Genomic DNA, 26,842 nt, shown 5'->3' on the forward strand with positions numbered 1-26,842 from the left:
TTCAGGGAATTCCAGACTGCACCCCAACCTAGAAGGCTGGCATCTGTTGTTACAATTGTCCAATCTGTCTTGCGAAAGGTCATACCCTTGGACAGGTGTTCCCGAGACAACCACCAGAGAAGAGAATCTCTGGTCTCTTGATCCAGATTTAGCAGAGGGGACAAATCTGTGTAATCCCCATTCCACTGACTCAGCATGCATAATTGCAGCGGTCTGAGATGAAGGCGCGCAAATGGCACTATGTCCATTGGCGCTACCATTAAGCCGATTACCTCCATACACTGAGCTACCGAAGGGCGCGGAATGGAGTGAAGAACACGGCAAGCATTTAGAACTTTTGATAACCTGGACTCCGTCAGGTAAATTTTCATTTCTACAGAATCTATAAGAGTCCCTAAGAAGGAGACTCTTGTGAGTGGGGATAGAGAACTCTTTTCCTCGTTCACTTTCCACCCGTGCAACCTCAGAAATGCCAGAACTATCTCTGTATGAGACTTGACAACTCGAAAGCTTGACGCCTGTATCAGGATGTTGTCTAGATACGGAGCCACCGCTATGCCTCGCGGTCTTAGAACCGCCAGAAGTGAGCCCAGAACCTTTGTAAAGATTCTCGGGGCTGTAGCCAACCCGAAGGGAAGAGCTACAAATTGGTAATACCTGTCTAGAAAGGCAAACCTTAGAAACTGATGATGATCTTTGTGAATCGGTATGTGAAGGTAGGCATCCTTTAAGTCCACTGTGGTCATGTACTGACCTTCTTGGATCATGGGTAGGATGGTCCGAATAGTTTCCATTTTGAAAGATGGAACTCTGAGGAATTTGTTTAAGATCTTTAGATCCAAAATTGGTCTGAAAGTTCCCTCTTTTTTGGGAACCACAAACAGATTTGAATAAAAACCCTGTCCTTGTTCCGTCCGCGGAACTGGATGGATCACTCCCATAACTAGGAGGTCTTGCACACAGCGTTGGAATGCCTCTTTCTTTATCTGATTTGCAGATAGCCTTGAAAGATGAAATCTCCCTTGTGGAGGGGAAGCTTTCAAGTCCAGAAGATATCCCTGAAATATGATCTCCAACGCCCAAGGATCCTGAACATCTCTTGCCCACGCCTGGGCAAAGAGAGAAAGTGTGCCCCCTACTAGATCCGTCGCCGGATAGGGGGCCGTTCCTTCATGCTGTCTTAGAGGCAGCAGCAGGCTTTCTAGCCTGCTTGCCTTTGTTCCAGGACTGGTTAGGTTTCCAGGCCTGCTTAGATTGAGCAAAAGTTCCCTCTTGTTTTGAAGCGGAGGAAGTTGATGCTGCACCTGCCTTGAAATTTCGAAAGGCACGAAAATTAGACTGTTTGGCCTTTGCTTTGGCCCTGTCCTGAGGAAGGGTGTGACCCTTACCTCCAGTAATGTCAGCAATAATTTCCTTCAAACCAGGCCCGAATAAGGTCTGCCCCTTGAAAGGAATGTTGAGTAATTTAGACTTCGAAGTCACGTCAGCTGACCAGGATTTAAGCCATAGCGCCCTACGCGCTTGGATGGCGAATCCGGAATTCTTAGCCGTTAGTTTAGTCAAATGAACAATGGCATCAGAAACAAATGAGTTAGCTAGCTTAAGTGTTCTAAGCTTGTCAATAATTTCAGTCAATGGAGCTGTATGGATGGCCTCTTCCAGGGCCTCAAACCAGAATGCCGCCGCGGCCGTGACAGGCGCAATGCATGTAAGGGGCTGTAAAATAAAACCTTGTTGAATAAACATTTTCTTAAGGTAACCCTCCAATTTTGTATCCATTGGATCTGAAAAAGCACAACTGTCCTCAACCGGGATAGTAGTACGCTTTGCTAAAGTAGAAACTGCTCCCTCCACCTTAGGGACCGTCTGCCATAAGTCCCGTGTAGTGGCGTCTATTGGAAAAAAAATTCTAAATATAGGAGGTGGGGAAAAAGGCACCCCCGGTCTATCCCACTCCTTGCTAATAATTTCTGTAAGCCTTTTAGGTATAGGAAAAACATCAGTACACACCGGTACCGCATAGTATTTATCCAGCCTACACAATTTCTCTGGTACTGCAACTGTGTTACAGTCATTCAGAGCAGCTAATACCTCCCCAAGCAACACACGGAGGTTCTCAAGCTTAAAGGGACAGTCAACACCAGAATTTTTGTTGTTCAAAAGGATAGATAATCCGTTTATTACCCATTCCCCAGTTTTGCAAAACCAACACTGTTATATTAATATACTTTTTACCTCTGTGACTAACTTGTATCTAAGCATCTTCTGACCGCCCCTAATCACATGACTTTTAGTTATTATCTATTGACTTGCATTTTAGCCAATTAGTGCAGTGTCTGCCACTAGCCACGGGCGTGATCACAATGCTATCTATATGGCCTACATGAGCTTGCTCTCCCCTGCTGTGAAAAGTAAATAAAATAGAGGCGGCCTTCAAGGGCTTAGAAATTATCATATGTGCCTCCCTAGGTTTGCTTTCAACTAGAATACCAAGAGAACACAGCAAAATTGTTGATAAAAGTAAATTGGAAAGTTGTTTAAAATTACATGCCCTATTTGAAAAATGAGTTTTTTTTGGACTTTACTGTCCCTTTAAATTTAAAATTAGAAATCTCTGAATCAGGTTTCCCCGAATCAGAGATGTCACCCACAGACTGAAGCTCTCCATCCTCATGATCTGCATATTGTGACGCAGTATCAGACATGGCCCTTACAGCATCTGCGCGCTCTGTATTTCTCCTAACCCCAGAGCAATCGCGCTTGCCTCTTAATTCAGGCAACCTGGATAATACCTCTGACAGGGTATTATTCATGATTGCAGCCATGTCCTGCAAGGTAATCGCTATGGGCGTCCCTGATGTAATTGGCGCCATATTAGCGTGCATCCCCTGAGCGGGAGGCGAAGGGTCTGACACGTGGGGAGAGTTAGTCGGCATAACTTCCCCCTCGTCAGAATCTTCTGGTGATATTTCTTTTATAGTTAAAGACTGATCTTTACTGTTTAAGGTGAAATCAATACATTTAGTACACATTCTCCTATGGGGCTCCACCATGGCTTTTCAAACATAATGAACAAGTAGTTTCCTCTGTGTCAGACATGTTTAAACAGACTAGCAATGAGACTAGCAAGCTTGGAAAACACTTTAAACAAGTTTACAAGCAATATAAAAAAACGTTACTGCACCTTTAAGAAACACAAATTTTGTCAAAATTTGAAATAACAGTGAAAAAAAAAGGCAGTTACACTAACAAAATTTTTACAGTGTATGTAACAAGTTAGCAGAGCATTGCACCCACTTGCAAATGGATGATTAACCCCTTAATACCCAAAACTGAATAATAAAAGACAAAAAGGTTTTTTTTTAAACAGTCATAACAACTGCCACAGCTCTACTGTGGCTTTTTACCTCCCTCAAAAACGACTTTGAAGCCTTTTGAGCCCTCCAGAGATGTCCTGGATCATGCAGAGGGAAGCTGAATGTCTCTGTCAGTATTTTTATCTGCACAGAAAAGCACTAAAAAAGGCCCCTCCCACTCATATTACAACAGTGGAAAGCCTAAGGAAACTGTTACTAGGCAAAATTCAAGCCAGCCATGTGGAAAAAAACTAGGCCCCAATAAGTTTTATCACCAAATACATATAAAAACGATTAAACATGCCAGCAAACGTTTTATATTACATTTTTATAAAAGTATGTATCTCTATTAATAAGCCTGATACCAGTCGCTATAACTGCATTTAAGGCTTTACTTACATTAGTTCGGTATCAGCAGCATTTTCTAGCAAATTCCATCCCTAGAAAAATATTAACTGCACATACCTTATTGCAGGAAAACCTGCACGCCATTCCCTCTCTGAAGTTACCTCACTCCTCAGAATATGTGAGAACAGCCATGGATCTTAGTTACTTTTGCTAAGATCATAGAAAACGCAGGCAGATTCTTCTTCTAAATACTGCCTGAGATAAACAGTACACTCCGGCACCATTTAAAAATAAACTTTTGATTGAAGAATAAACTAAGTATAAAACACCACACTCCTCTTACGACCTCCATCTTGGTTGAGGCTTGCAAGAGAATGACTGGGTATGACAGTTAGGGGAGGAGCTATATAGCAGCTCTGCTGTGGGTGATCCTCTTGCAACTTCCTGTTGGGAAGGAGAATATCCCACAAGTAATGGATGATCCGTGGACTGGATACACTTAACAAGAGAAATACCTTTTTTAAATAGAAATGCTCAGGTGATATTTTCTTGCTCTAAATCATACATCCCTTGAAGCGGTTAAACAGATTTATATAAAAAGGTCAGTGACGCAAAATAAATCCCACAACAATGATTTAGAGCATGAAATGTTTGCTTTAAAATGTCCTTTAATACAGCCATACTAACCTGCAGAGAGGGATTTTCAACCTGATAATGTATTACAACTAAGCAAGTTTCAACTAAATGAGATAACCAATGTTTATCTAGCTGACTCTACACTGTGTATGTTAAAAATATTAAAGATGAAAACTCATTTTTGTTTCATCATAATTTAAGCTTTTTATGACTCAATTTATTTTCAGTCAGAAAACGCAAATCATGGGAAGCACTGAACTGACAGTTGCTAAGGTAAAGAAATTCTCGTAAAAAACAAACTGGTAATGTTTCTCCCTAGAAAGGTCAAAAAGCAAATACTGTGACCTGCAAATGCTGTGAATCAAATTGCTGGTTTAGGCCAATTTGCACCAGTTTGAAAACCTAGGTTTTAGATTTTGCTTTTTGGCCCCTCTAGAGAGTGTGGTACAAATCACACGTTTCCTGTAAAACATGAGAGTTGTTTTATGCTCCTTTAACTAAATAATACGTTAAAACAACTGTACTAAGAAGGCCAGCCCAGCATGGGTCTGGGGTTATGCCAGAAGCTAGAGAAGTTGATATATTACTAGAACATACAGAACTTTCTGTATTGTGCTACTGCAATAACTCTATACTGTGCATGAGCTGGAGCACTCTGTATAAAAGTTGGAACCTATGTAAATGTGCACTCGGGAGGCTCATCTGTGCATTCTGACTACCAGATCTTGCTCTCTCTGTATCTGGTGATTAATGACATAAGGCCTGCGATAAAGCGTTCTGTCCCACACTGCCTTCACAGCTCATTACCAGCCAGCTGTACGCAATTAACCCCTGAAAAGCTAGTGTGTCCTGTTTGTTCCTCAATCAAGTCAGGTCTACTGAAAATACCTATGGGAAACGTCTATATAGTAAAAGATTTGCTGTACTGCTTACAGATACACAGGTCTACAAGACAGTAATACAAAATATCTATGCAAGTGGGTGTATTAGCAGATATTTGCAGCTCTTGGTTGTTTTTTAAAAAAATAAAAAATACAAAAGCCATATCTTAAAGGGAAACTGAACCCATTTTTTTTTCTTTTCTGATTCAGATAGAGCATGCAATTTTAAACAACTTTCTAATTGACTCCTATTATCAAAGGGTCTTCATTCTCTTGGTATCTTTATTTGAAATGCAAGAATGTAAGTTTAGATGCCGGCCCATTTTTGGTGAACAAAGTGGGTTGTTCTTGCTGATTGGTGGATAAATTCACCCACCAATAAACAAGTGCTGTCCATGGTACTGAACCAAAAAAAATAGCATAGATGCCTTTTTCAAATAAAGAAAGCAAGAGAACGAAGAAAAATTGATAATAGGTGGAAATTAGAAAGTTGCTTAAAATTGCTGCTCAATCTGAATCGTGAAAGAAAAAATGTGGGTTCAGTTTCCCTTTAAGAGACCGTTTACAAGTCCCAATGGGGAAAGTGGCAGAAACAGGGATAGAAAGAGGGGAGTGCGAGAGAGTGATTTGCACAATGAAACATAAAGAGACGAGGTACAAAAAAGTTCTTAAAGGGATACTGAACCCAATGTGTTTCATTCATGATTCAGATAGACCATGCAATTTTAAAGGGACAGTCAACATCAGAATTTTTCTTGTTTAAAAAGATAGATAATCCCTTTATTACCCATTCCCCAGTTTTGCATAACTATCAGTTATAACAATACACTTTTTACCTCTGTAACTACCTTGTATCTAAGCCTCTGCAAACTGCCCCCTTATTTCAGTTTTTTTACATGCAGACTTGCATTTTACCCAATCAGTGCTCACTTCTAAGAGCTTCACGTGTGAGCTCAATGTTATCTATATGAAACACATGAACTAACGCCCTCTAGTGGCAAGAAAAACTGTCAAAATGCTTTCAGATTAGAGGCAACCTTAAAGATCTAAGAAATTAGCATATCAACCTCCTAGGATTAGCTTTCAACTAAGAATACCAAGAGAACAAAGCAAAATTGGTGATAAGGTAAATTGGAAAGCTGTTTAAAATTGCATGCTCTATTTAAATCATGAGGTGTTTTTTTTACTTGACTGTCCCTTTAAACAACGTTCTAATTTACTCCTATTATCAATTATAATTCATTCTCTTGCTATCTTTATTTGAAAAAGCAAGAATCTAAGTTTAGGAGCTGGCCCATTTTTGGTTCAGTAGCTGTGTGGAGCTTGCTGATTGGTGGCTAAATGTTGCCACCAACCAGCAAGTGCTATCCAGGGTGCCAAACCAACAATGGGCCAGCTCCTAAGCTTAGATATTTGCTTTTTCAAATAAAGATAGCAAGAGAATGAAGAAAAAAATGATTGAAGTTGCTTAAAATTGCATGCTCTATCTAAATCGTGAAAGAAAAATGTGGGTTTAGTATCCCTTTAAATTGTATTTAAAAAAAAAACATTTATCCAAATATATGATCATTACGACAGGTACTCAATTTAAAAGCTCAAAAACAAGATCTTAAAGGGACAGTCTAGTCAAAATTAAACTTTCATAATTGAGATAGGCCATGCAATTTACTTTTATCATCAAATTTGCTTCGTTCTCTTGCTATTCTTTGTTGAAAGCTAAACCCAGGTAGGCTCATATGCTAATTTCTAAGCAGTTGAAGGCCACCTCTGATCTCATTGTATTTTGACAGTTTTTCACAGCTAGACAGCACTAGTTAATGTGTGCCTTATAGATAATATTGTGCTCACCCCAGTGGAGTTACTTATGAGTCAGCACTGATTGGCTAAAAAGCAAGTCTGTCAAAAGAACTGAGATAAGTGTGCAGTCTGCAGAGGCTTAGATACAAGGTAATCACAGAGGTAAAAAGTGTATTAATATAACTGTGTTGGTTATTCAAAACTGGGGAATGGGTAATAAAGGTATTTTCTATCTTTTTAAATAATACAAATTCTGGAGTACACTGTCCCTTTAAGATGACTGAAAATGAAGCGTCTATCTTCACCACTCTGTTCCCTAACCACACCCCACATTTTGTCTAATTCCCTTAAAGCTCAGTAAAGTATACAGAAGAGATTGGACAAGCCATAAAGCTAAATGTAGTGTAACTTAATTGAAAACTAGTTAATAATACAAAGCTTTTCAGACTATTTTGTGATACATCAACATTCCCTTAACAGTTGTACCATATGTCATTGAGATTAATTTCCTTATTCAATAATCCATAGTGTCCCAGTGTACAAACATTTGATATGCCCTAAATACCGATGGTTTAGGGAATATTCCCTAATCAAATACTATCTATGTGTATATTTAATCAACTTAAATTGTGTATAGTTTTAATTTAAAAATAATAAAATATTTTGTGCTGGTGAAGTGGTTATTGGGGTTTCCTAGGGAATATTTGTTTATAATTGGAATTTTCTGACATTAGGATGCTACTTTTTCTGGTTAATATATTGTTTTTTTGCATCAGGCACAGCCCACCAATTGAAGTTGATAAAAGTTCTTACTAACCCTTGGTTGGAACTTTATTGTTTATTTTTTCACTCTAAGTTTTACTTTTCGGTCTTAGATGACATAGGGAGTATGTGCCCACAAGCGACCTTTCCCTGCTAAGTTAAAAATACAATATTGCTTTTTGTCAAAAGCCCTGGAGCACCGGAAGCCATACTGTACTTATAAGTGAACGGTGATAAGCAGGCTGTTTACTCCCTGTACCATCTTTAAGCATATTATACCCAGACCAGAGCGTATCAAAGCGCGTAACCCCTTACTATCAGGGCTAATGCTGCATTCTTAATAGTACCGAATGTGGATTAATGAACAGAAAAAAATAATCTAAAATGACACAAGGGACAAACTAACACAATTTTTAATAATGAATACGGCACCAGCCGAAATGCGTAAGCTCTGTCAACTATTTGCACCCTGTGATTGCCTTGTTTGACCTCCTGAAGTAAAGCTTACACTACATTTTAATCTCTTGTGTTTAGAAGTATCGCAATAGAAAACATTTTGATTAAACTCACTTTAAAATTATTTGGCTGCACAGAATCACTAACTTTGCAGGGTTTTCCTACATTTATATTCACTGCGTACGTTACAGATGTTAAAGGGAAATTCTAATGCTACTCCCCCCCCTTGTCACAACTCTGCATAATATATTGGTGCTTTATAAATAAGAATAATAATCAAATTCATTAAATGCTCTCATTTGTTATGGCACATTATTTTGCACCAGTGTCCCTTTTAACTTCCTGTTTAATCCCCCCCCCCCCCCCAAAGTTGTTATACACATAGTTAAAGTCCCATTTGGAACACTGAGGACATTGGGTGTAGCATTAAAAAAAAAGTATCTAAGGACCAACAGAGCTCTCCTCATTACAACTACGGTCCTTACGCGTTTCATGTCTAAACAATGGCACTCTGCCTGGGTTAGAGTATGCCCTCTCCTTTCAGAAATACATAGATATGTTTTAACCCTTACATGACACCCCAGATGAAATATATTTGGGGAATTTACCGGCCTCCATACAATAAGTGTATCATGATATTATTATATAACAAGGAGATCGCAGCAAGAGTTATAATACTGGATCCACCAATTATATATAAGCTACTCTTACCTTCAGGTTCACTGCTCTCGTCATCTTCCACCTCATACTCGCCCTCCTCTTCATCGCTGCTCAGCTCATCACTGTCATCTGAGGAATTGTCAGTTTTCTTTGCTTTAGATTTGCCTAAAGACATTGAAAGATGTTGAAGGAATTGGCAATATGACTGTTTATGTCACTGGAGTATTATATTTATCTTGCTGTCAGAAAAAATGGTGGCACTAAAGCAGTGACTCTGGATCTGGGTGTATGAAGACCTGGTGTAGGGGTGACAAACTTAGACTTAGGGTGACATAGCCCTAAGCTGAGGATAACACACAAAACTGGGGTTATTGAAGAAAAAAAAGATTCTAAATTGTTCATTGTATTATTTTTGCATATATCTTTTTAAGTTTGAAAGGAATTCAAAAGACTCACACTGTGCAACACTGCCTACACCTTTAAAAACCACAATTTCATTGTAATATTATTTCCTGATTAATTGTGTCCTTAGGATATAAAAAGCATAAAAAATAAATAAGTTGTGGTTTACTGTCCCCAAAACAAAACATGTTTGTACAATACTAGAACATTTCAGAGGGTAACATGGGTAGTGTTTGTGCACTGCTCTATCAGTTAAGTCTCATTTCTGTAATATACCTAACCTTACATACTATAGAACAAATTATTAGTCAGTACCGCAAGGATGTTAAAGGGATATAAAACCCCAAAACAATATTTTTGGATTCAGATAGAGCATACAATTTTAAAAAAAAGTTTCCAATTTACTTTTATCATCAAATTTGATTGGTCGCCATGATATTGCCATTCAAATTTGACGCTCCAGACAAGCACAAGCTCATGATCTTATGTCTCTGCCTTTACCAAGGGAACAAAGAAAATTTGATGACAGAAGTAAATTAAAACGTTGTTTCAAATTGCGCTCTCTGACTCATGAGAGATTTATTTTTGGTTTTATATCCCTTTAACCCTTTGGGTAATGTTGCAGTCCTATCTGGTATCATAACAAATACATTTTTCTCATAGTTGTGTCCAGTAAAATGACACACACAAGATCTTTCTTTAACATCCTAACAACACATACTGCTGAACACTATTGTCTACGTTATATGGTATTAATAAAGCTATGTGTTCTAGCTGTGCAGGTCACATAAATGCTGCAGTGTGTTGTGTTTAGAGCAACAGGGCATGAATCATACAGTGGGTGATTGTCACATCTAACTGACAGGAAGCCAGTGTGACAGGACCAGAGTGCAAATCCATGAAAAACCCAACAGACTATAAAAGACTTGCAATGTGATGGGAGGGACAGACTTGGGGTGAGGGAGACAGGTAATATAATTATAATAAAACCATAGAAGCCTGGTAGAGGAAATAGAAAAGGCTACATAGAGAGTGTCAAACATGGAGGTTGGGGGCAGAGATGAGTCTTGAAATCAGTAAGATAAAATAAAAGAACCCTCCTACCTTGATTATGGCAGAGTAACAAGGTTCCTAACGTCCATTAGAGACCCGTCAGTTAGCGCTTACACAGTGCTCATTAGAAAAGCTCTCATAGACACTCCAGCTGCCCACTCCTCTCTGCTAATTACCTGACGAGGAGCATATCCGGCTGGAAGAGTCATTAATAAGTCCTTGCTGTACTTGGTGCTCTAGCACAGACCTGTCACGGCCAGTTCCCCCATCCTTACTGTGTGCAGGGGGAAGGAAACATGAGCACAAATATATTGCCTGTTTGTTGACAGCTTTGCTATTTAAAGAGAAATTACCTTAATATATATATATATATATATATATATATATATATATATATATATATATATATATATATATATATATATATATATATATGTTTTTCTTTTTCAGGTTATAAATAAAAAAAGGGAATTATTGCAGGATATCACCTGAACAAAGAGGGACATTAAAGGGACATGAAACCCATTTTTTTTTCATGATTTAGAAAGAGCATACAATTATAAACAACTTTGTAATTTACTTCTACTATCTATTTTGCTTCATTCTCTTGATATTCTTTTCTGAAAGGCATATCTAGATATGCTTAGTAGATGCTGATTGGTAGCTGCACATAGATGCCTCCTGTGATTGGTTCACCTTGTGCATTGATATTTCTTCATTAAAGTATATCTAAAGAATGAAGCAAATTAGGTAATAGAAGTAAATTGGAATATTGTTTAAAGTTGTATTTTCTACCTTAATAATGAAAGAAAATATTTGGGTATAGTGTCCCTTTAAAGAGGAGGGAGCATAATTCTGCCTCAACTACTGCACAAAAGGTGGTTCTTGAGTTAAAGGACAGTCTACAGCTTAGTCATTTTAAAGGGACAGTTAAAGCCAGAATTTTTGTTTAAAAACTTAGATAATCCCTTTATTACCCAGCCCCCAGTTTTGCATAACCAACAGTTATAATAACACACTTTTTACCTCTGTGATTACCTTGTATCTAAGCCTCTGCAAACTGCCCCCTTATTTCAGTTCTTTTTAAAGACTTGCATTTTAGCCAATCAGTGCTCACTCCTAGGTAACTTCAAGTGTGTGAGCTCAGTTATCTATATGAAACACATGAACTAATGCCCTCTAGTGGCGAAAAACGGTCAAAATGCATTCAGATTAGAGGCAGGATTCAAGGTCTAAGAAATTAGCATATGAACCTCCTAGGTTTAGCTTTTAACTAAGAACTACCAAGAGAAAAAAGCAAAATTGGTGACACAAGTAAATTGGAAAGTTGTTTAAAATTACATGCCCTGTGAGAATCATGAAAGGTTTTTTTTTTTGGACTTGACTGTCCCTTTAAAGTCTTACCTTAAGCTGCAAATTGCCTCCACCCCTTTCTATATCATGCAGCAGGAACGTTAAAAGTTATTTTTAAATGAATATTGTTTCTGGCCACTTTGAAATGGTTGCTAAGCCCCGCCCACTGGTGACATCACGATCTGGGATGCATAAAAGGCTTCACTAGTTACAAAAGACTCACTAGTTGGATTCAACAGACTGTCAATGCTATTCAGCAGTGTGCCTAGATGCAGCCCAGATTGTGATGTCATCAGTAGACGGATCTTGGCAGCCATTTTAAAGTGGCCAGAAACTATATTAATTTTAAAATAACGTTCTTACTGTTCCTGCTACATGATATAGAAAGGAGTGCAGGAGGCTATTAGCAGCTTGATCTATGGCGAGATTAAAGATGACTATGGTGTAGACTGTCCCTTCAAACTATAAATAGGATAAGGTGGTTATAAAGTCACTGTGGCTACTCCATAAGACTTTTATAGTGTAGTTATGAGTGTACAAGGTTACTCCACAATAAAATAATGTGCGCACAATACTGCACAGTATCTGTACAAGTGCTAATGCACCACCAAGACAGCTATGCGGGCAAAAACCAAAAATGACAATGTTGACATAAATCTTGCAGGGCAGATGTTCATTCAGGCATTATTAATTGTGCCTGCTTTTTCTGTAATTGAACTCTGAAAATTGTAGTTTTCCACTGCCCCTAGAGAGGCTGGTGTGTACTCAGAACTCAGATTCGCTTACATGTGGTGCAGTGACTACAGGGGCTCGTTTATACCAGTCTCCAATTCATCTCTGCAAATATAATATAGAGATAATATAAACTGCAGTCAAGAATCTTTTCAATTGGTTGTGCCCCTGGAATGCAAATTTTACTAATTAAATTACCGTTTTAAAGGCTTTTAAAATAAATTATTCTGTAGGCAGATATTTGCCAATGTGGTTATTTTTGTATGGCTAAATACAATAAAAAATACTGTACTGTCCCTTCATAGTGAGACCTTAAATGGCTATTATAGTGGGAAAATGACATACTCTATTTCACTATTTTTCAACCAGTGTGCCGTGGCACACTAGTGTGCCGTGAGAGATCCTCAGGTGTGCCGCGGCAGACTGACAACAGTGCGGGGGTGTCCCTCTTTCAAATTTTGAAATATTGGGAGGTATGCGACAGGCTCATCAGGCATCATTTTCAACCATGACATTCATTCACTGACAATCATTATGATTGTTTGTGAATGAATGTCAATATGTCATGTATAGTGTAGGAGGCATGGCATGACAGCACAGTACAGTGTGTGTGTATATATATATATATATATATATATATATATATATATATATATATATATATATATATATATATATATATATATATATATATGTAGATAGAGAGCACTCTCACTTTCCAAACTTGATGCCAGGGTGCCAGCAGATAAATATACACGGTAAAGGAAGGCACTCACTGGTCTTTTTCTTCAAAATAACTTTAATAATCGAAACGTCACGATTATTAAAGTTATTTTGAAGAAAAAGACCAGTGAGTGCCTTCCTTTACCGTGTATATATATATATATGATTTTTTTTATGTTAAAAAGTGTGCCACGACAAAAATTTTTTGAAAATCACTGCTCTATTCCATGTAAATACTGCTGCTGATTGAGTCACCAGCTGATTGCACTCTGTAGCAGCAACCTTCTATTGCTCTTGAGCAGTACTTTAACTTTGTGTTTAACTTTGGGGTTAAACTCGAGAGTTGCAGGATCCCTAGTACTAAAATGACATGCTCTACCAATTAGAGCAAGTATTTTTTTCCGCTATAATGGCCATTTATTGCGCAATTACTGCAATATGGGGCAGTGTAAATATGTAATGTTGAATAATCAACTGTAGGGGGAGGTGACAGTAAGAAACCAGTGTAGCCACCAATAAGCAAGCGCTATCCAGGGTGCTGAACCTAAAATGGGCTGGCTCCTAAGCTTTAAATCCCTGCTTTTCAAATAAAGATAGCAAGAGAACAAAGAAAAATGATAATAGGAGTAAATTAGAAAGTTGCTTAAAATTGCATGCTCTATCTAAATCATGAAAGTTGGGTTAAGTGTCCCTTTAAGGGTTAATTTGCAAGAAGAACTGCAGTAGAATACAGGTAGAAAGAGAAGGAAAATTGAATGTTTAAAAGTTAAGGTCACTAGCACTTTCCAGCCATGACATTTACTTGCTTTCCTAAGCAGTAATAACCTTAGGGACAAGTCCTGCCGTCAGAACTAAAAAGGTTAATGAAGAAAAACAGAATTTATGTTTACCTGATAAATTTCTTTCTCCAACGGTGTGTCCGGTCCACGGCGTCATCCTTACTTGTGGGATATTCTCTTCCCCAACAGGAAATGGCAAAGAGCCCAGCAAAGCTGGTCACATGATCCCTCCTAGGCTCCGCCTACCCCAGTCATTCGACCGACGTTAAGGAGGAATAATAGCATAGGAGAAACCATATGGTACCGTGGTGACTGTAGTTAAAGAAAATAAATTATCAGACCTGATTAAAAAACCAGGGCGGGCCGTGGACCGGACACACCGTTGGAGAAAGAAATTTATCAGGTAAACATAAATTCTGTTTTCTCCAACATAGGTGTGTCCGGTCCACGGCGTCATCCTTACTTGTGGGAACCAATACCAAAGCTTTAGGACACGGATGAAGGGAGGGAGCAAATCAGGTCACCTAAATGGAAGGCACCACGGCTTGCAAAACCTTTCTCCCAAAAATAGCCTCCGAAGAAGCAAAAGTATCAAACTTGTAAAATTTGGTAAAAGTGTGCAGTGAAGACCAAGTCGCTGCCCTACATATCTGATCAACAGAAGCCTCGTTCTTGAAGGCCCATGTGGAAGCCACAGCCCTAGTGGAATGAGCCGTGATTCTTTCGGGAGGCTGCCGTCCGGCAGTCTCGTAAGCCAATCTGATGATGCTTTTAATCCAAAAAGAGAGAGAGGTAGAAGTTGCTTTTTGACCTCTCCTTTTACCTGAATAAACAACAAACAGGGAAGATGTTTGTCTAAAATCCTTTGTAGCATCTAAATAGAATTTTAGAGCGCGAACAACATCCAAATTGTGCAACAAGCGTTCCTTCTTTGAAACTGGTTTCGGACACAGAGAAGGTACGATAATCTCCTGGTTAATGTTTTTGTTAGAAACAACTTTTGGAAGAAAACCAGGTTTAGTACGTAAAACCACCTTATCTGCATGGAACACCAGATAAGGAGGAGAACACTGCAGAGCAGATAATTCTGAAACTCTTCTAGCAGAAGAAATTGCAACTAAAAACAAAACTTTCCAAGATAATAACTTAATATCAACGGAATGTAAGGGTTCAAACGGAACCCCCTGAAGAACTGAAAGAACTAGATTGAGACTCCAAGGAGGAGTCAAAGGTTTGTAAACAGGCTTGATTCTAACCAGAGCCTGAACAAAGGCTTGAACATCTGGCACAGCTGCCAGTTTTTTGTGAAGTAACACCGACAAGGCAGAAATCTGTCCCTTCAGGGAACTTGCCGACAATCCTTTTTCCAATCCTTCTTGAAGGAAGGATAGAATCCTAGGAATCTTAACCTTGTCCCAAGGGAATCCTTTAGATTCACACCAACAGATATATTTTTTCCAAATTTTGTGGTAAATCTTTCTAGTTACAGGCTTTCTGGCCTGAACAAGAGTATCGATAACAGAATCTGAGAAACCTCGCTTCGATAAAATCAAGCGTTCAATCTCCAAGCAGTCAGCTGGAGTGAAACCAGATTCGGATGTTCGAACGGACCCTGAACAAGAAGGTCTCGTCTCAAAGGTAGCTTCCAAGGTGGAGCCGATGACATATTCACCAGATCTGCATACCAAGTCCTGCGTGGCCACGCAGGAGCTATCAAGATCACCGACGCCCTCTCCTGATTGATCCTGGCTACCAGCCTGGGGATGAGAGGAAACGGCGGGAACACATAAGCTAGTTTGAAGGTCCAAGGTGCTACTAGTGCATCCACTAGAGCCGCCTTGGGATCCCTGGATCTGGACCCGTAGCAAGGAACTTTGAAGTTCTGACGAGAGGCCATCAGATCCATGTCTGGAATGCCCCAAAGTTGAGTGACTTGGGCAAAGATTTCCGGATGGAGTTCCCACTCCCCCGGATGCAATGTCTGACGACTCAGAAAATCCGCTTCCCAATTTTCCACTCCCGGGATGTGGATAGCAGACAGGTGGCAGGAGTGAGACTCCGCCCATAGAATAATCTTGGTCACTTCTTCCATCGCTAGGGAACTCCTTGTTCCCCCCTGATGGTTGATGTACGCAACAGTCGTCATGTTGTCTGATTGAAACCGTATGAACTTGGTCCTCGCTAGCTGAGGCCAAGCCTTGAGAGCATTGAATATCGCTCTCAGTTCCAGAATATTTATCGGTAGAAGAGATTCTTCCCGAGACCAAAGACCCTGAGCTTTCAGGGATCCCCAGACCGCGCCCCAGCCCATCAGACTGGCGTCGGTCGTGACAATGACCCACTCTGGTCTGTGGAATGTCATCCCTCGTGACAGGTTGTCCAGGGACAGCCACCAACGGAGTGAGTCTCTGGTCCTCTGATTTACTTGTATCTTTGGAGACAAGTCTGTATAGTCCCCATTCCACTGACTGAGCATGCACAGTTGTAATGGTCTTAGATGAATGCGCGCAAAAGGAACTATGTCCATTGTCGCTACCATCAACCCGATCACTTCCATGCACTGAGCTACGGAAGGAAGAGGAACGGAATGAAGTATTCGACAAGAGTCCAGAAGCTTTGTCTTTCTGGCCTCTGTTAGAAAAATCCTCATTTCTGAGGAGTCTATAATTGTTCCCAAGAAGGGAACCCTTGTTGACGGGGATAGAGAACTCTTTTCCACGTTCACTTTCCAGCCGTGCGATCTGAGAAAGGCCAGGACGATGTCCGTGTGAGCCTTTGCTCGAGGGAGGGACGACGCTTGAATCAGAATGTCGTCCAGGTAAGGTACAACTGCAATGCCCCTTGGTCTTAGCACAGCTAGAAGGGACCCTAGTACCTTTGTGAAAATCCTTTGAGCAGTGGCTAATCCGAAAGGAAGCGCCACGAACTGGTAATGTTTGTCCAGGAATGCAAACCTTAGGAACCGATGATGTTCCTTGTGGATAGGAATATGTAGATACGCATCCTTTAAATCCACCGTGGTCATGAATTGACCTTCCTGGATGGAAGGAAGGATAGTTCGAATGGTTTCCATCTTGAAAGATGGGACCTTGAGAAATTTGTTTAAGATCTTGAGATCTAGGATTGGTCTGAACGTTCCCTCTTTTTTGGGAACTATGAACAGATTGGAGTAGAACCCCATCCCTTGTTCTCTCAATGGAACAGGATGAATCACTCCCATTTTTAACAGGTCTTCTACACAATGTAAGAACGCCTGTCTTTTTATGTGGTCTGAAGACAACTGAGACCTGTGGAACCTTCCCCTTGGGGGAAGTCCCTTGAATTCCAGAAGATAACCCTGGGAGACTATTTCTAGCGCCCAAGGATCCAGAACATCTCTTGCCCAAGCCTGAGCGAAGAGAGAGAGTCTGCCCCCCACCAGATCCGGTCCCGGATCGGGGGCCGATATTTCATGCTGTCTTGGTAGCAGTGGCAGGTTTCTTTGCCTGCTTTCCCTTGTTCCAGCCTTGCATTGGTCTCCAAGCTGGCTTGGCCTGAGAAGTATTACCCTCTTGCTTAGAGGACGTAGCACCTTGGGCTGGTCCGTTTTTACGAAAGGGACGAAAATTAGGTCTATTTTTTGCCTTGAAAGGCCGATCCTGAGGAAGGGCATGGCCCTTACCCCCAGTGATATCAGAGATAATCTCTTTCAAGTCAGGACCAAACAGCGTTTTCCCCTTGAAAGGAATGTTTAGTAGCTTGTTCTTGGAAGACGCATCAGCCGACCAAGATTTCAACCAAAGCGCTCTGCGCGCCACAATAGCAAACCCAGAATTCTTAGCCGCTAACTTAGCCAATTGCAAAGAGGCGTCTAGAGTGAAAGAATTAGCCAATTTGAGAGCATTGACTCTGTCCATAATCTCCTCATAAGGAGGAGAGTCAATATCGAGCACCTTAATCAGTTCATCAAACCAGAAATATGCGGCTGTAGTGACAGGGACAATGCATGAAATGGGTTGTAGAAGGTAACCCTGCTGAACAAACATCTTTTTAAGCAAACCTTCTAATTTTTTATCCATAGGATCTTTGAAAGCACAACTATCCTCTATGGGAATAGTGGTGCGTTTGTTTAAAGTAGAAACCGCTCCCTCGACCTTGGGGACTGACTGCCATAAGTCCTTTCTGGGGTCGACCATAGGAAACAATTTTTTAAATATGGGGGGAGGGACGAAAGGAATACCGGGCCTTTCCCATTCTTTATTAACAATGTCCGCCACCCGCTTGGGTATAGGAAAAGCTTCTGGGAGCCCCGGCACCTCTAGGAACTTGTCCATTTTACATAGTTTCTCTGGGATGACCAAATTTTCACAATCATCCAGAGTGGATAATACCTCCTTAAGCAAAATGCGGAGATGTTCCAATTTAAATTTAAAAGTAATCACATCAGATTCAGCCTGCTGAGAAATGTTCCCTAAATCAGTAATTTCTCCCTCAGACAAAACCTCCCTGGCTCCCTCAGATTGGGTTAGGGGCCCTTCAGAGATATTAATATCAGCGTCGTCATGCTCTTCAGTAACTAAAACAGAGCATCCACGCTTACGCTGACAAGGGTTCATTTTGGCTAAAATGTTTTTGACAGAATTATCCATTACAGCCGTTAATTGTTGCATAGTAAGGAGTATTGGCGCGCTAGATGTACTAGGGGCCTCCTGAGTGGGCAAGACTCGTGTAGACGAAGGAGGGAATGATGCAGTACCATGCTTACTCCCCTCACTTGAGGAATCATCTTGGGCATCATTGTCATTATCACAAAAATCACATTTATTTAAATGAATAGGAATTCTGGCTTCCCCACATTCAGAACACAGTCTATCTGGTAGTTCAGACATGTTAAACAGGCATAAACTTGATAAGAAAGTACAAAAAACGTTTTGAAATAAAACCGTTACTGTCACTTTAAATTTTAAACTGAACACACTTTATTACTGCAATTGCGAAAAAACATGAAGGAATTGTTCAAAATTCACCAAACTTTCACCACAGTGTCTTAAAGCCTTGAAAATATTGCACACCAATTTTGGAAGCTTTAACCCTTAAAATAACGGAACCGGAGCCGTTTTAAGCTTTAACCCCTTTACAGTCCCTGGTATCTGCTTTGCTGAGACCCAACCAAACCCAAGGGGAATACGATACCAAATGATGCCTTCAGAAGTCTTTTATCAGTATCAGAGCTCCTCTCACATGCGACTGCATGCCATGCCTTTCAAAAACAAGTGCGCAACACCGGCGCGAAAATGAGACTCTGCCTATGCTTTGGGAAAGCCCCTAAAGAATAAGGTGTCTAAAACAGTGCCTGCCGATATAATTATATCAAAATACCCAGAATAAATGATTCCTCAAGGCTAAATAAGTGTTAATATCAATCGATTTAGTCCAAAAAATGTCTACAGTCTAAATAAGCCCTTGTGAAGCCCTTATTTACAATCGTAATAAACATGGCTTACCGGATCCCATAGGGAAAATGACAGCTTCCAGCATTACATCGTCTTGTTAGAATGTGTCATACCTCAAGCAGCAAAGGACTGCAAACTGTTCCCCCAACTGAAGTTAATGCTCTCAACAGTCCTGTGTGGAACAGCCATGGATTTTAGTTACGGTTGCTAAAATCATTTTCCTCATACAAACAGAATTCTTCATCTCTTTTCTGTTTCTGAGTAAATAGTACGTACCAGCACTATTTGAAAATAACAAACTCTTGATTGAATAATGAAAAACTACAGTTAAACACTAAAAAACTCTAAGCCATCTCCGTGGAGATGTTGCCTGTACAACGGCAAAGAGAATGACTGGGGTAGGCGGAGCCTAGGAGGGATCATGTGACCAGCTTTGCTGGGCTCTTTGCCATTTCCTGTTGGGGAAGAGAATATCCCACAAGTAAGGATGACGCCGTGGACCGGACACACCTATGTTGGAGAAACAAAAACACAAGACTTTCTCCTAAGCAACCTTTTCTGGACTAGAAACAGAAACATATGGTTAAAATTACATCTTGTACCCTAAGGGACTGTTAGCTACAAAGAGAAGGTCCACCTGCGGTCACTGGGGCCTTTGAGGGACCTACGGACAGAATTGACAACAGATTTCTGGAACAAAGTCAAGGCTGGTGTGTGCGTGTGGGGTGGGGGGACTGCTGTGTAGTAGTCACGGAGGTCTCAACCTTATATCTGTCCCACCAGATGTGAGAACAGGACCCCCTCTACTTCTCGAGAGACAGCTGCTTGCAATAAGGAAGGCAAAAGCTTTTCCAACTCTCCATGAAGGAGGCAGGAGATGTATTAAACTAAGAGGAGTTATCTAGCAGGATGATGCTGCTAAATCAAAAATCAACACTAAGGAAGGTAGGGAGGGAGAAGTGCAAGTGCTGGAGGGAGAAAGGATTTCTCCACTGACAGGAAAAAAGTGAGCTTCGCCGAAAATGAGAGGGGATAATTAGGAGGGAATAAAGGCAAGAGAAAGCAGAAATAAAAAATAGGTAGTTGCCGAGCAGCAAAAGTGAGGAACGGAAGGGAGACAGGACGAGAGAACTAAAGGGTGGGACCTCCCAATACGCAGATATCCCCATACATTATGCCAACTACCAACAACGTGACGTACTGGCAAGACATAGGTGCAGGTGGGTAAGGGATTAGTCTGCAAGTACAGAAAACTGGCAATCGTAAGGATATTGTATCACCATGAGTATTAGAAGTACAGGTGGCCCTCGGTTTACGCCGGTTCAATTTGCGCCGTTTCAGAATAATAACCTTTTTTTTCAGTCATGTGACTGCTATTGAAAAGCATTGGAAAGCAGTGCACTAATTAAAATAGCCAGTAGGTGGAGCTGTCCGCTTGTGTTGCAGCAAATAATGCAAGCTTAGCAGACTGAAATTGATCTGTGTACACAGAGCAGACCAGACCTATTGAGCAACAAGATCTAGCAGCCACTTCCCTTTTATCTTCCAGTCCAGCTGCTTGAGGTGAGGGTGCCTAACTGCCTATTAATCACTGCAGATTGAAATGCATAGAATAGGTACAGACCCAATATTATCTATCATACTAACAATGCAGTGAACTGTTTGCAGAAAAATGCATGTAAAAAAAGTTTTTGTTCATTAAACTTAGTTTGATGATGATACAATCTGTTGTGTAATTATTTTATTAGGTGATGTTTAGCAAATGCTTTTGTTCATTAAACTTAGTTTGATGATGATACAATCTATAATATTAGGTTTATAATGCTGTTTAGCATTTAAAGTCTTCATTTCAAAGCTTTAAAAATAATGTATTAGATGTTACTTATGACAATTTTGAGAGGGGCCTGGAACCTAACTCCCTCACTTTCCATTGACTTACATTATAAACTGGGTTTCACTTTATAACGGTTTCGATTTACAACCATTCCTTCTGGAACCTAACCCCGGCGTAAACTGAGGGCTACCTGTATAGTCTAATATAGTAACATATGTACATGTCATACAATATCCATGATATTCAGCATATAACCTAGAAGATTACCTGCTAAACAATCAAGTAAATCATTAAAAGGGACCTTATAGTAATAACATTACATGCTCTAAGCTGTCATTTTAAGACAATGGACCCTAGACTACTGTGTTTAAAAAAAAACCAAATGGGTTAAATACACAGTAGAAGTGCTGCTCAGGACTCGCAGAGCACCTGCTGGTTCCAGAGTAGAAAAGGTTGCTGATCCAATCACTAGTGCTAGTTGTACAACTCAGATGTGGTACTAGCAGTGCTGATGGGATCAGCAGCGTTTTCTTCTCTGGATCAGCAGTGCATTGCGAGTCCTGAGCGGTATTTCTACTCTCTTCGCGGGGGTTTAACACACAGTAGGCTGGGGTCAGCAGTCTTAAAATTGCATGTTTGAACGGATTAGAGCATGTCATTTTCTTTTTTTTTCTATATTGGCCCTTTAAATATGAATATAAAATTAGCCTTTTTGTTTGCACATTTATTAAAACAAATCCCTGTCTTGTGCTATCAGTGAGATTAATACGGATGAACCTTATGAAGTGACACTTATTTTCTGACCAAATGTGTCCATAGGGGTCAAACTGTGCACAAGTTTTACTGCCTATTTAAAAGAAACATAACAATGGTAATCTACTCTTACTTCATGTGTAGAAAAGAAACAAAAACCTAGTGCTACAGAGTAACAACATTTAAACTACGTAAAACTTAAAGTGATGGTAAACTATCACTAATATATAACTTATATGTATGAATTTTACCAACATTCAATATACTAATCGCAATAATATATTTGTAAAAAAAAAATATATTTTTCGACAAAATCAAAGTTTTCTATACCTGTCTGTCAATAGTTTCCCTCCTCCCACTTTAAAAAGCCATCGTTATTATCCGTGACGTTCTTTGCTGGGTTGATCATCTGAAACGTCCGATAATTGGGCGGTACTGATCGCAGTGATTGACAGGACAATCAGATGCATCACTCGATGCGCGCTCCCGTGTATTAGTTACATAGCGCATGCTCTAATTTTTTGTGACGTAACTTAAGTAAACAGTGATTCACGGTTTACTTGTACTAAAAGCACGGAATAAATAGTGTGCTCTCGTTGTGAAAATGCATTTTAATGTTGCGCTTTGCTTGTCATATAAAATTAATATGCCGATGTATTTTAAAAAATTGTAATAGACATAACCTTTTAAAGTTTAGATATTCTTACTTATATAATTTCACAAAGATTTGCTTCCACTGTCTTCAAAATATAACACTGATTCGTAATAGTATCTACGATTCAGTGTTTACTATCGCGTCAGTATGTTACGCCCATTTAAATTATCACGAATGTGCGAAAATTATCATGAACGTGCAAGGCTGACTTTGTGGGCTTGTAGGAATAGGAATTAATACGCATGCGTTATTTTTATGGTCCGTTCACACATAGAAAACAGCAAGGCAGCTGATTCAGTTTATGATTGGTGGATCGCGAAAAGAAAAAAAAAACATACATACATAGCGGGGTCGTTTAAGCAGCGTAGATGAAAACGATTAAAATAGGTAAAAAGCTAATATTTTCAATTCATAATTTTAAATTATTTTTATATACTTATTTGTGTGTCATATTTCGGATGGCAGCTTCGATAAGTACATGGTTTACCATCCCTTTAACATAAAACAGTATCTTCACATGAAAACTATATAAAAAATTGTTGGGGAATTAAAGTGATACTAAACCCAAATTTTTTCTTTCATAATTCAGATAGAGCATGCAATTTAAAGCAACTTTCTAATGTACTCCTATTATAAATGTTATTCGTTCTCTTGATATCTTTATTTGAAAAGCAGGATTGTAAGCATAGAAGACAGACAATTTTTGGTTCAGAACTTGAGTAGTGCTTGCTGATTGGTGGCTAAATGTAGCCACCAATAAGCAAGCGCTATCCATGGTGCTGAATCTTAAATGTAGCCACAAATAAATCAAGCTCTATCCAGGGTGCTGAACCTAAAATGGGCCGGCTTCTAAGCTTTACATTCCTGCTTTTCAAATAAAGATAGCAAGAAAATGAAGAAAAATTGATAATAGGAGTAAATTAGAAAGTTGCTTAAAACTGCATGCTCTATCTGAATCACGAAAGAAACAAATTTGGGTTTAGTATCCCTTAAAATAAACAGAATTTGTTTAAAAACCAAATGCGCTATTGAAACAGATGATATTTATATCTAGATTAGAATGTTCCTTTTAAGTACACAGTTCTCAGTGGGGGAAGATGATGATACTGGAATTACTTTAAAATTTAGATGAACAGTGATTTCCCAAACTAAACAATTAAAACATACCTATATTCTGTAAATCGAAAGTTGTGGCTGGATATAAAACAACATCTAATATACACTGCTCAAAAAAATAAAGGGAACACTTAAACAACACAATGTAACTCCAAGTCAATCACACTTCTGTGAAATCAAACTGTCCACTTAGGAAGCAACACTGAGTGACAATCAATGTCACATGCTGTTGTGCAAATGGGATAGACAACAGGTGGAAATTATAGGCAATTAGCAAGACACCCCCAATAAAGGAGTAGTTCTGCAGGTGGTGACCACAGACCACTTCTCAGTTCCTATGCTTTCTGGCTGATGTTTTGGTCACTTATGAATTCTGGCTGTGCTTTCACTCTAGTGGTAGCATGAGACGGAGTCTACAACCCACACAAGTGGCTCAGGTAGTGCAGCTCATCCAGGATGGCACATCAATGCGAGCTGTGGCAAGAAGGTTTGCTGTGTCTGTAAGCGTAGTGTCCAGAGCATGGAGGCGCTACCAGGAGACAGGCCAGTACATCAGGAGACGTGGAGGAGGCCATAGGAGGGCAACAACCCAGCAGCAGGACCGCTACCTCTGCCTTTGTGCAAGGAGGAACAGGAGCACTGCCAGAGGCCTGCAAAATGACCTCAAGCAGGCCACAAATGTGCATGTGTCTGCTCAAACAGTCAGAAACAGACTTCATGAGGGGGGTATGAGGGCCCGACGTCCACAGGTGGGGGTTCTGCTTACAGCCCAACACCGTGCAGGACGTTTGACATTTGCCAGAGAACACCAAGATTGGCAAATTCGCCACTGGCGCCCTGTGCTCTTCACAGATGAAAGCAGGGGCACACTGAGCACATTTGACAGACGTGACAGTCTGGAGATGCCGTGGAAAACGTTCTGCTGCCTGCAACATCCTCCAGCATGGCCGGTTTGGCAGTAGGTCAGTAATGGTGTGGGGTGGCATTTCTTTGAGGGGCCGAACAGCCCTCCACGTGCTCGCCAGAGGTAGCCTGACTGCCATTAGGTATCAAGATGAGATCCTCAGACCCCTTGTGAGACCATATGCTGGTGCGGTTGGCCCTGGGTTCCTCCTAATGCAAGACAATGCTAGACCTCATGTGGCTGGAGTGTGTCAGCAGTTCCTGCAAGACGAAGGCATTGATGCTATGGACTGGCCCACCCGTTCCCCAGACCTGAATCCAATTGAGCACATCTGGGACATCATGTCTCGCTCCATCCACCAACTTCACGTTGCACCACAGACTGTCCAGGAGTTGGTGGATGCTTTAGTCCATGTCTGGGAGGAGATCCCTCAGGAGACCATCCGCCACCTCATCAGGAGCATGCACAGGCGTTGTAGGGAGGTCATACAGGCACGTGGAGGCCACACACACTACTGAGCCTCATTTTGACTTGTTTTAAGGACATTACATCAAAGTTGGATCCGCCTGTAGTGTGTTTTTCCACTTTAATTTTGAGTGTGACTCCAAATCCAGACCTCCATGGGTTAAAAAATTTGATTTCCATTTTTTAATTTTTGTGTGATTTTGTTGTCAGCACATTCAACTATGTAAAGAACAAAGTATTTAATTAGAATATTTAATTCATTCAGATCTAGGATGTGTTATTTTAGTGTTCCCTTTATTTTTTTGAGCAGTGTATTAGAAGCAGCATATAAAGTACTCTAATTATCGGGATACATTTGGAGTCTTTGTTAATGAGCTTTACCACTGTAGCGTACATGGTACAGTCCAAAGCCAATCTTTAAGCAATGCAACAATATGTACTGAGGCAAGTACAGTCCAGACTGCTTTTCTCTAGGGCTAATTAAAGGCTCATCAACCCTAGATACTGGAGACAGATTGCAGTAGCAATCAAACGCAAGGTTTTAACGAACTGGCAAAACACTTTCATTTTCATAAGATCCTGCCAAAAAACAAGTGTTACACATCAATATTTTAAAAAAAAAAAAAAAAAACTGATTAAAGGACAGCAAGGAAGATTTGTTTATTTAAGTCCTAATCCTTTTACACTTAGAGGGACCAGCTGACAACCATAGTTTGGTAGTTAGTGAAGACTAAATGATCATATTTGTATAAAACCCGTATCCCTGTAGGTTAACCAGCACAAAGCCAGTACCGCTGTTACATACCTTTGAGTGAAAAACCACCGCCACTTTCTGATTCACTGTCTGTGTCAAAGAGATCTTTGAATTCTCTCTTGTCTTCTTCCTTCTTTTCTGTCCTCCTCTTTATTGTAGGGAGGTTCAGATCCTCCATCTGACAGTAGAAATAATAGGGAATATAGTCAAAGGAAAATGGTAACCTAGTAATATATTTTAAAATAAAAAGTTTATTGAAAAATCAATTTCACTATATTGTATATAATAGTAGTAGACACAGGGAAAAGGACTGGAAATGTATATGTTATGCTAAAGACAATTAAGAAATTATTTTTTTATTTATGTGGCTAGTATTTTTTCCTGGATGATAAATTTTAGTGCTATTTTTCCCTCACAGTAGTATAGACCAGTAGTTGGAAACAGTTGGCCCTTAGAGACTTAGGGCCCGATATTTAAAACCTCGCCGGCATGGAGAGAAATCACACTACATCTTTGGGATTTTTTTTTAGACTTCTATTGTAAAGTAGGAATCGGTTTCACATACAGAATAATACATAGAAACCCAAACCGTGTGCCATACCAACGAGACTTCTTAGATCATCTCACCTGAGCGGCGAGGTTATGAATATCAGGCCCTTAGAGAGTCCTGCAGAGCAGGAGAGATGACCATTTGTACAAAGGGGGGGGGGGGGGGAGGATCTACATCAGACGACTTACACATATCTCACCATCTATATTCCTCTTTCTAGTGTAAACGCAATATTCACAGCACGGTAGTAACCTTGGAGGCCAGTATAGGAAATGTAACTACTGTGCATACATAACGATAACATTGCTGGGCTAGAGACAACTCTTTTCAAGCACAGATACAAACAGTTGATGTAAGTATAGGAATACCCATTTAAACAAATAATTTAACCTCTTAAGGACATATGACGGAATTTTTCCGTCATAAAACAATTGAGCAAAC

The 26,842-nt window shown here is 40.0% G+C and overlaps 1 protein-coding gene across 1 annotated transcript in view; it reads right to left on the reverse strand.

The window, feature by feature from the left end:
* The window catches only part of NOC2L (NOC2 like nucleolar associated transcriptional repressor), a 274,391-nt gene that overhangs the window by 11,666 nt on the left and 235,883 nt on the right, over positions 1-26,842 (reverse strand). Inside the window, exons 17-18 of the mRNA XM_053690456.1 lie at positions 25,903-26,029; positions 8,948-9,061 (exon numbers count right to left, since the gene is read on the reverse strand). Of these exons, the coding sequence (XP_053546431.1) occupies positions 8,948-9,061; positions 25,903-26,029 (241 nt within the window). The remainder of the gene's footprint in view (positions 1-8,947; positions 9,062-25,902; positions 26,030-26,842) is intronic.

The sequence above is a fragment of the Bombina bombina genome, chromosome 8 (assembly GCF_027579735.1).
Source record: "Bombina bombina isolate aBomBom1 chromosome 8, aBomBom1.pri, whole genome shotgun sequence".
NCBI classification, from domain to species: Eukaryota; Metazoa; Chordata; class Amphibia; order Anura; family Bombinatoridae; genus Bombina; species Bombina bombina.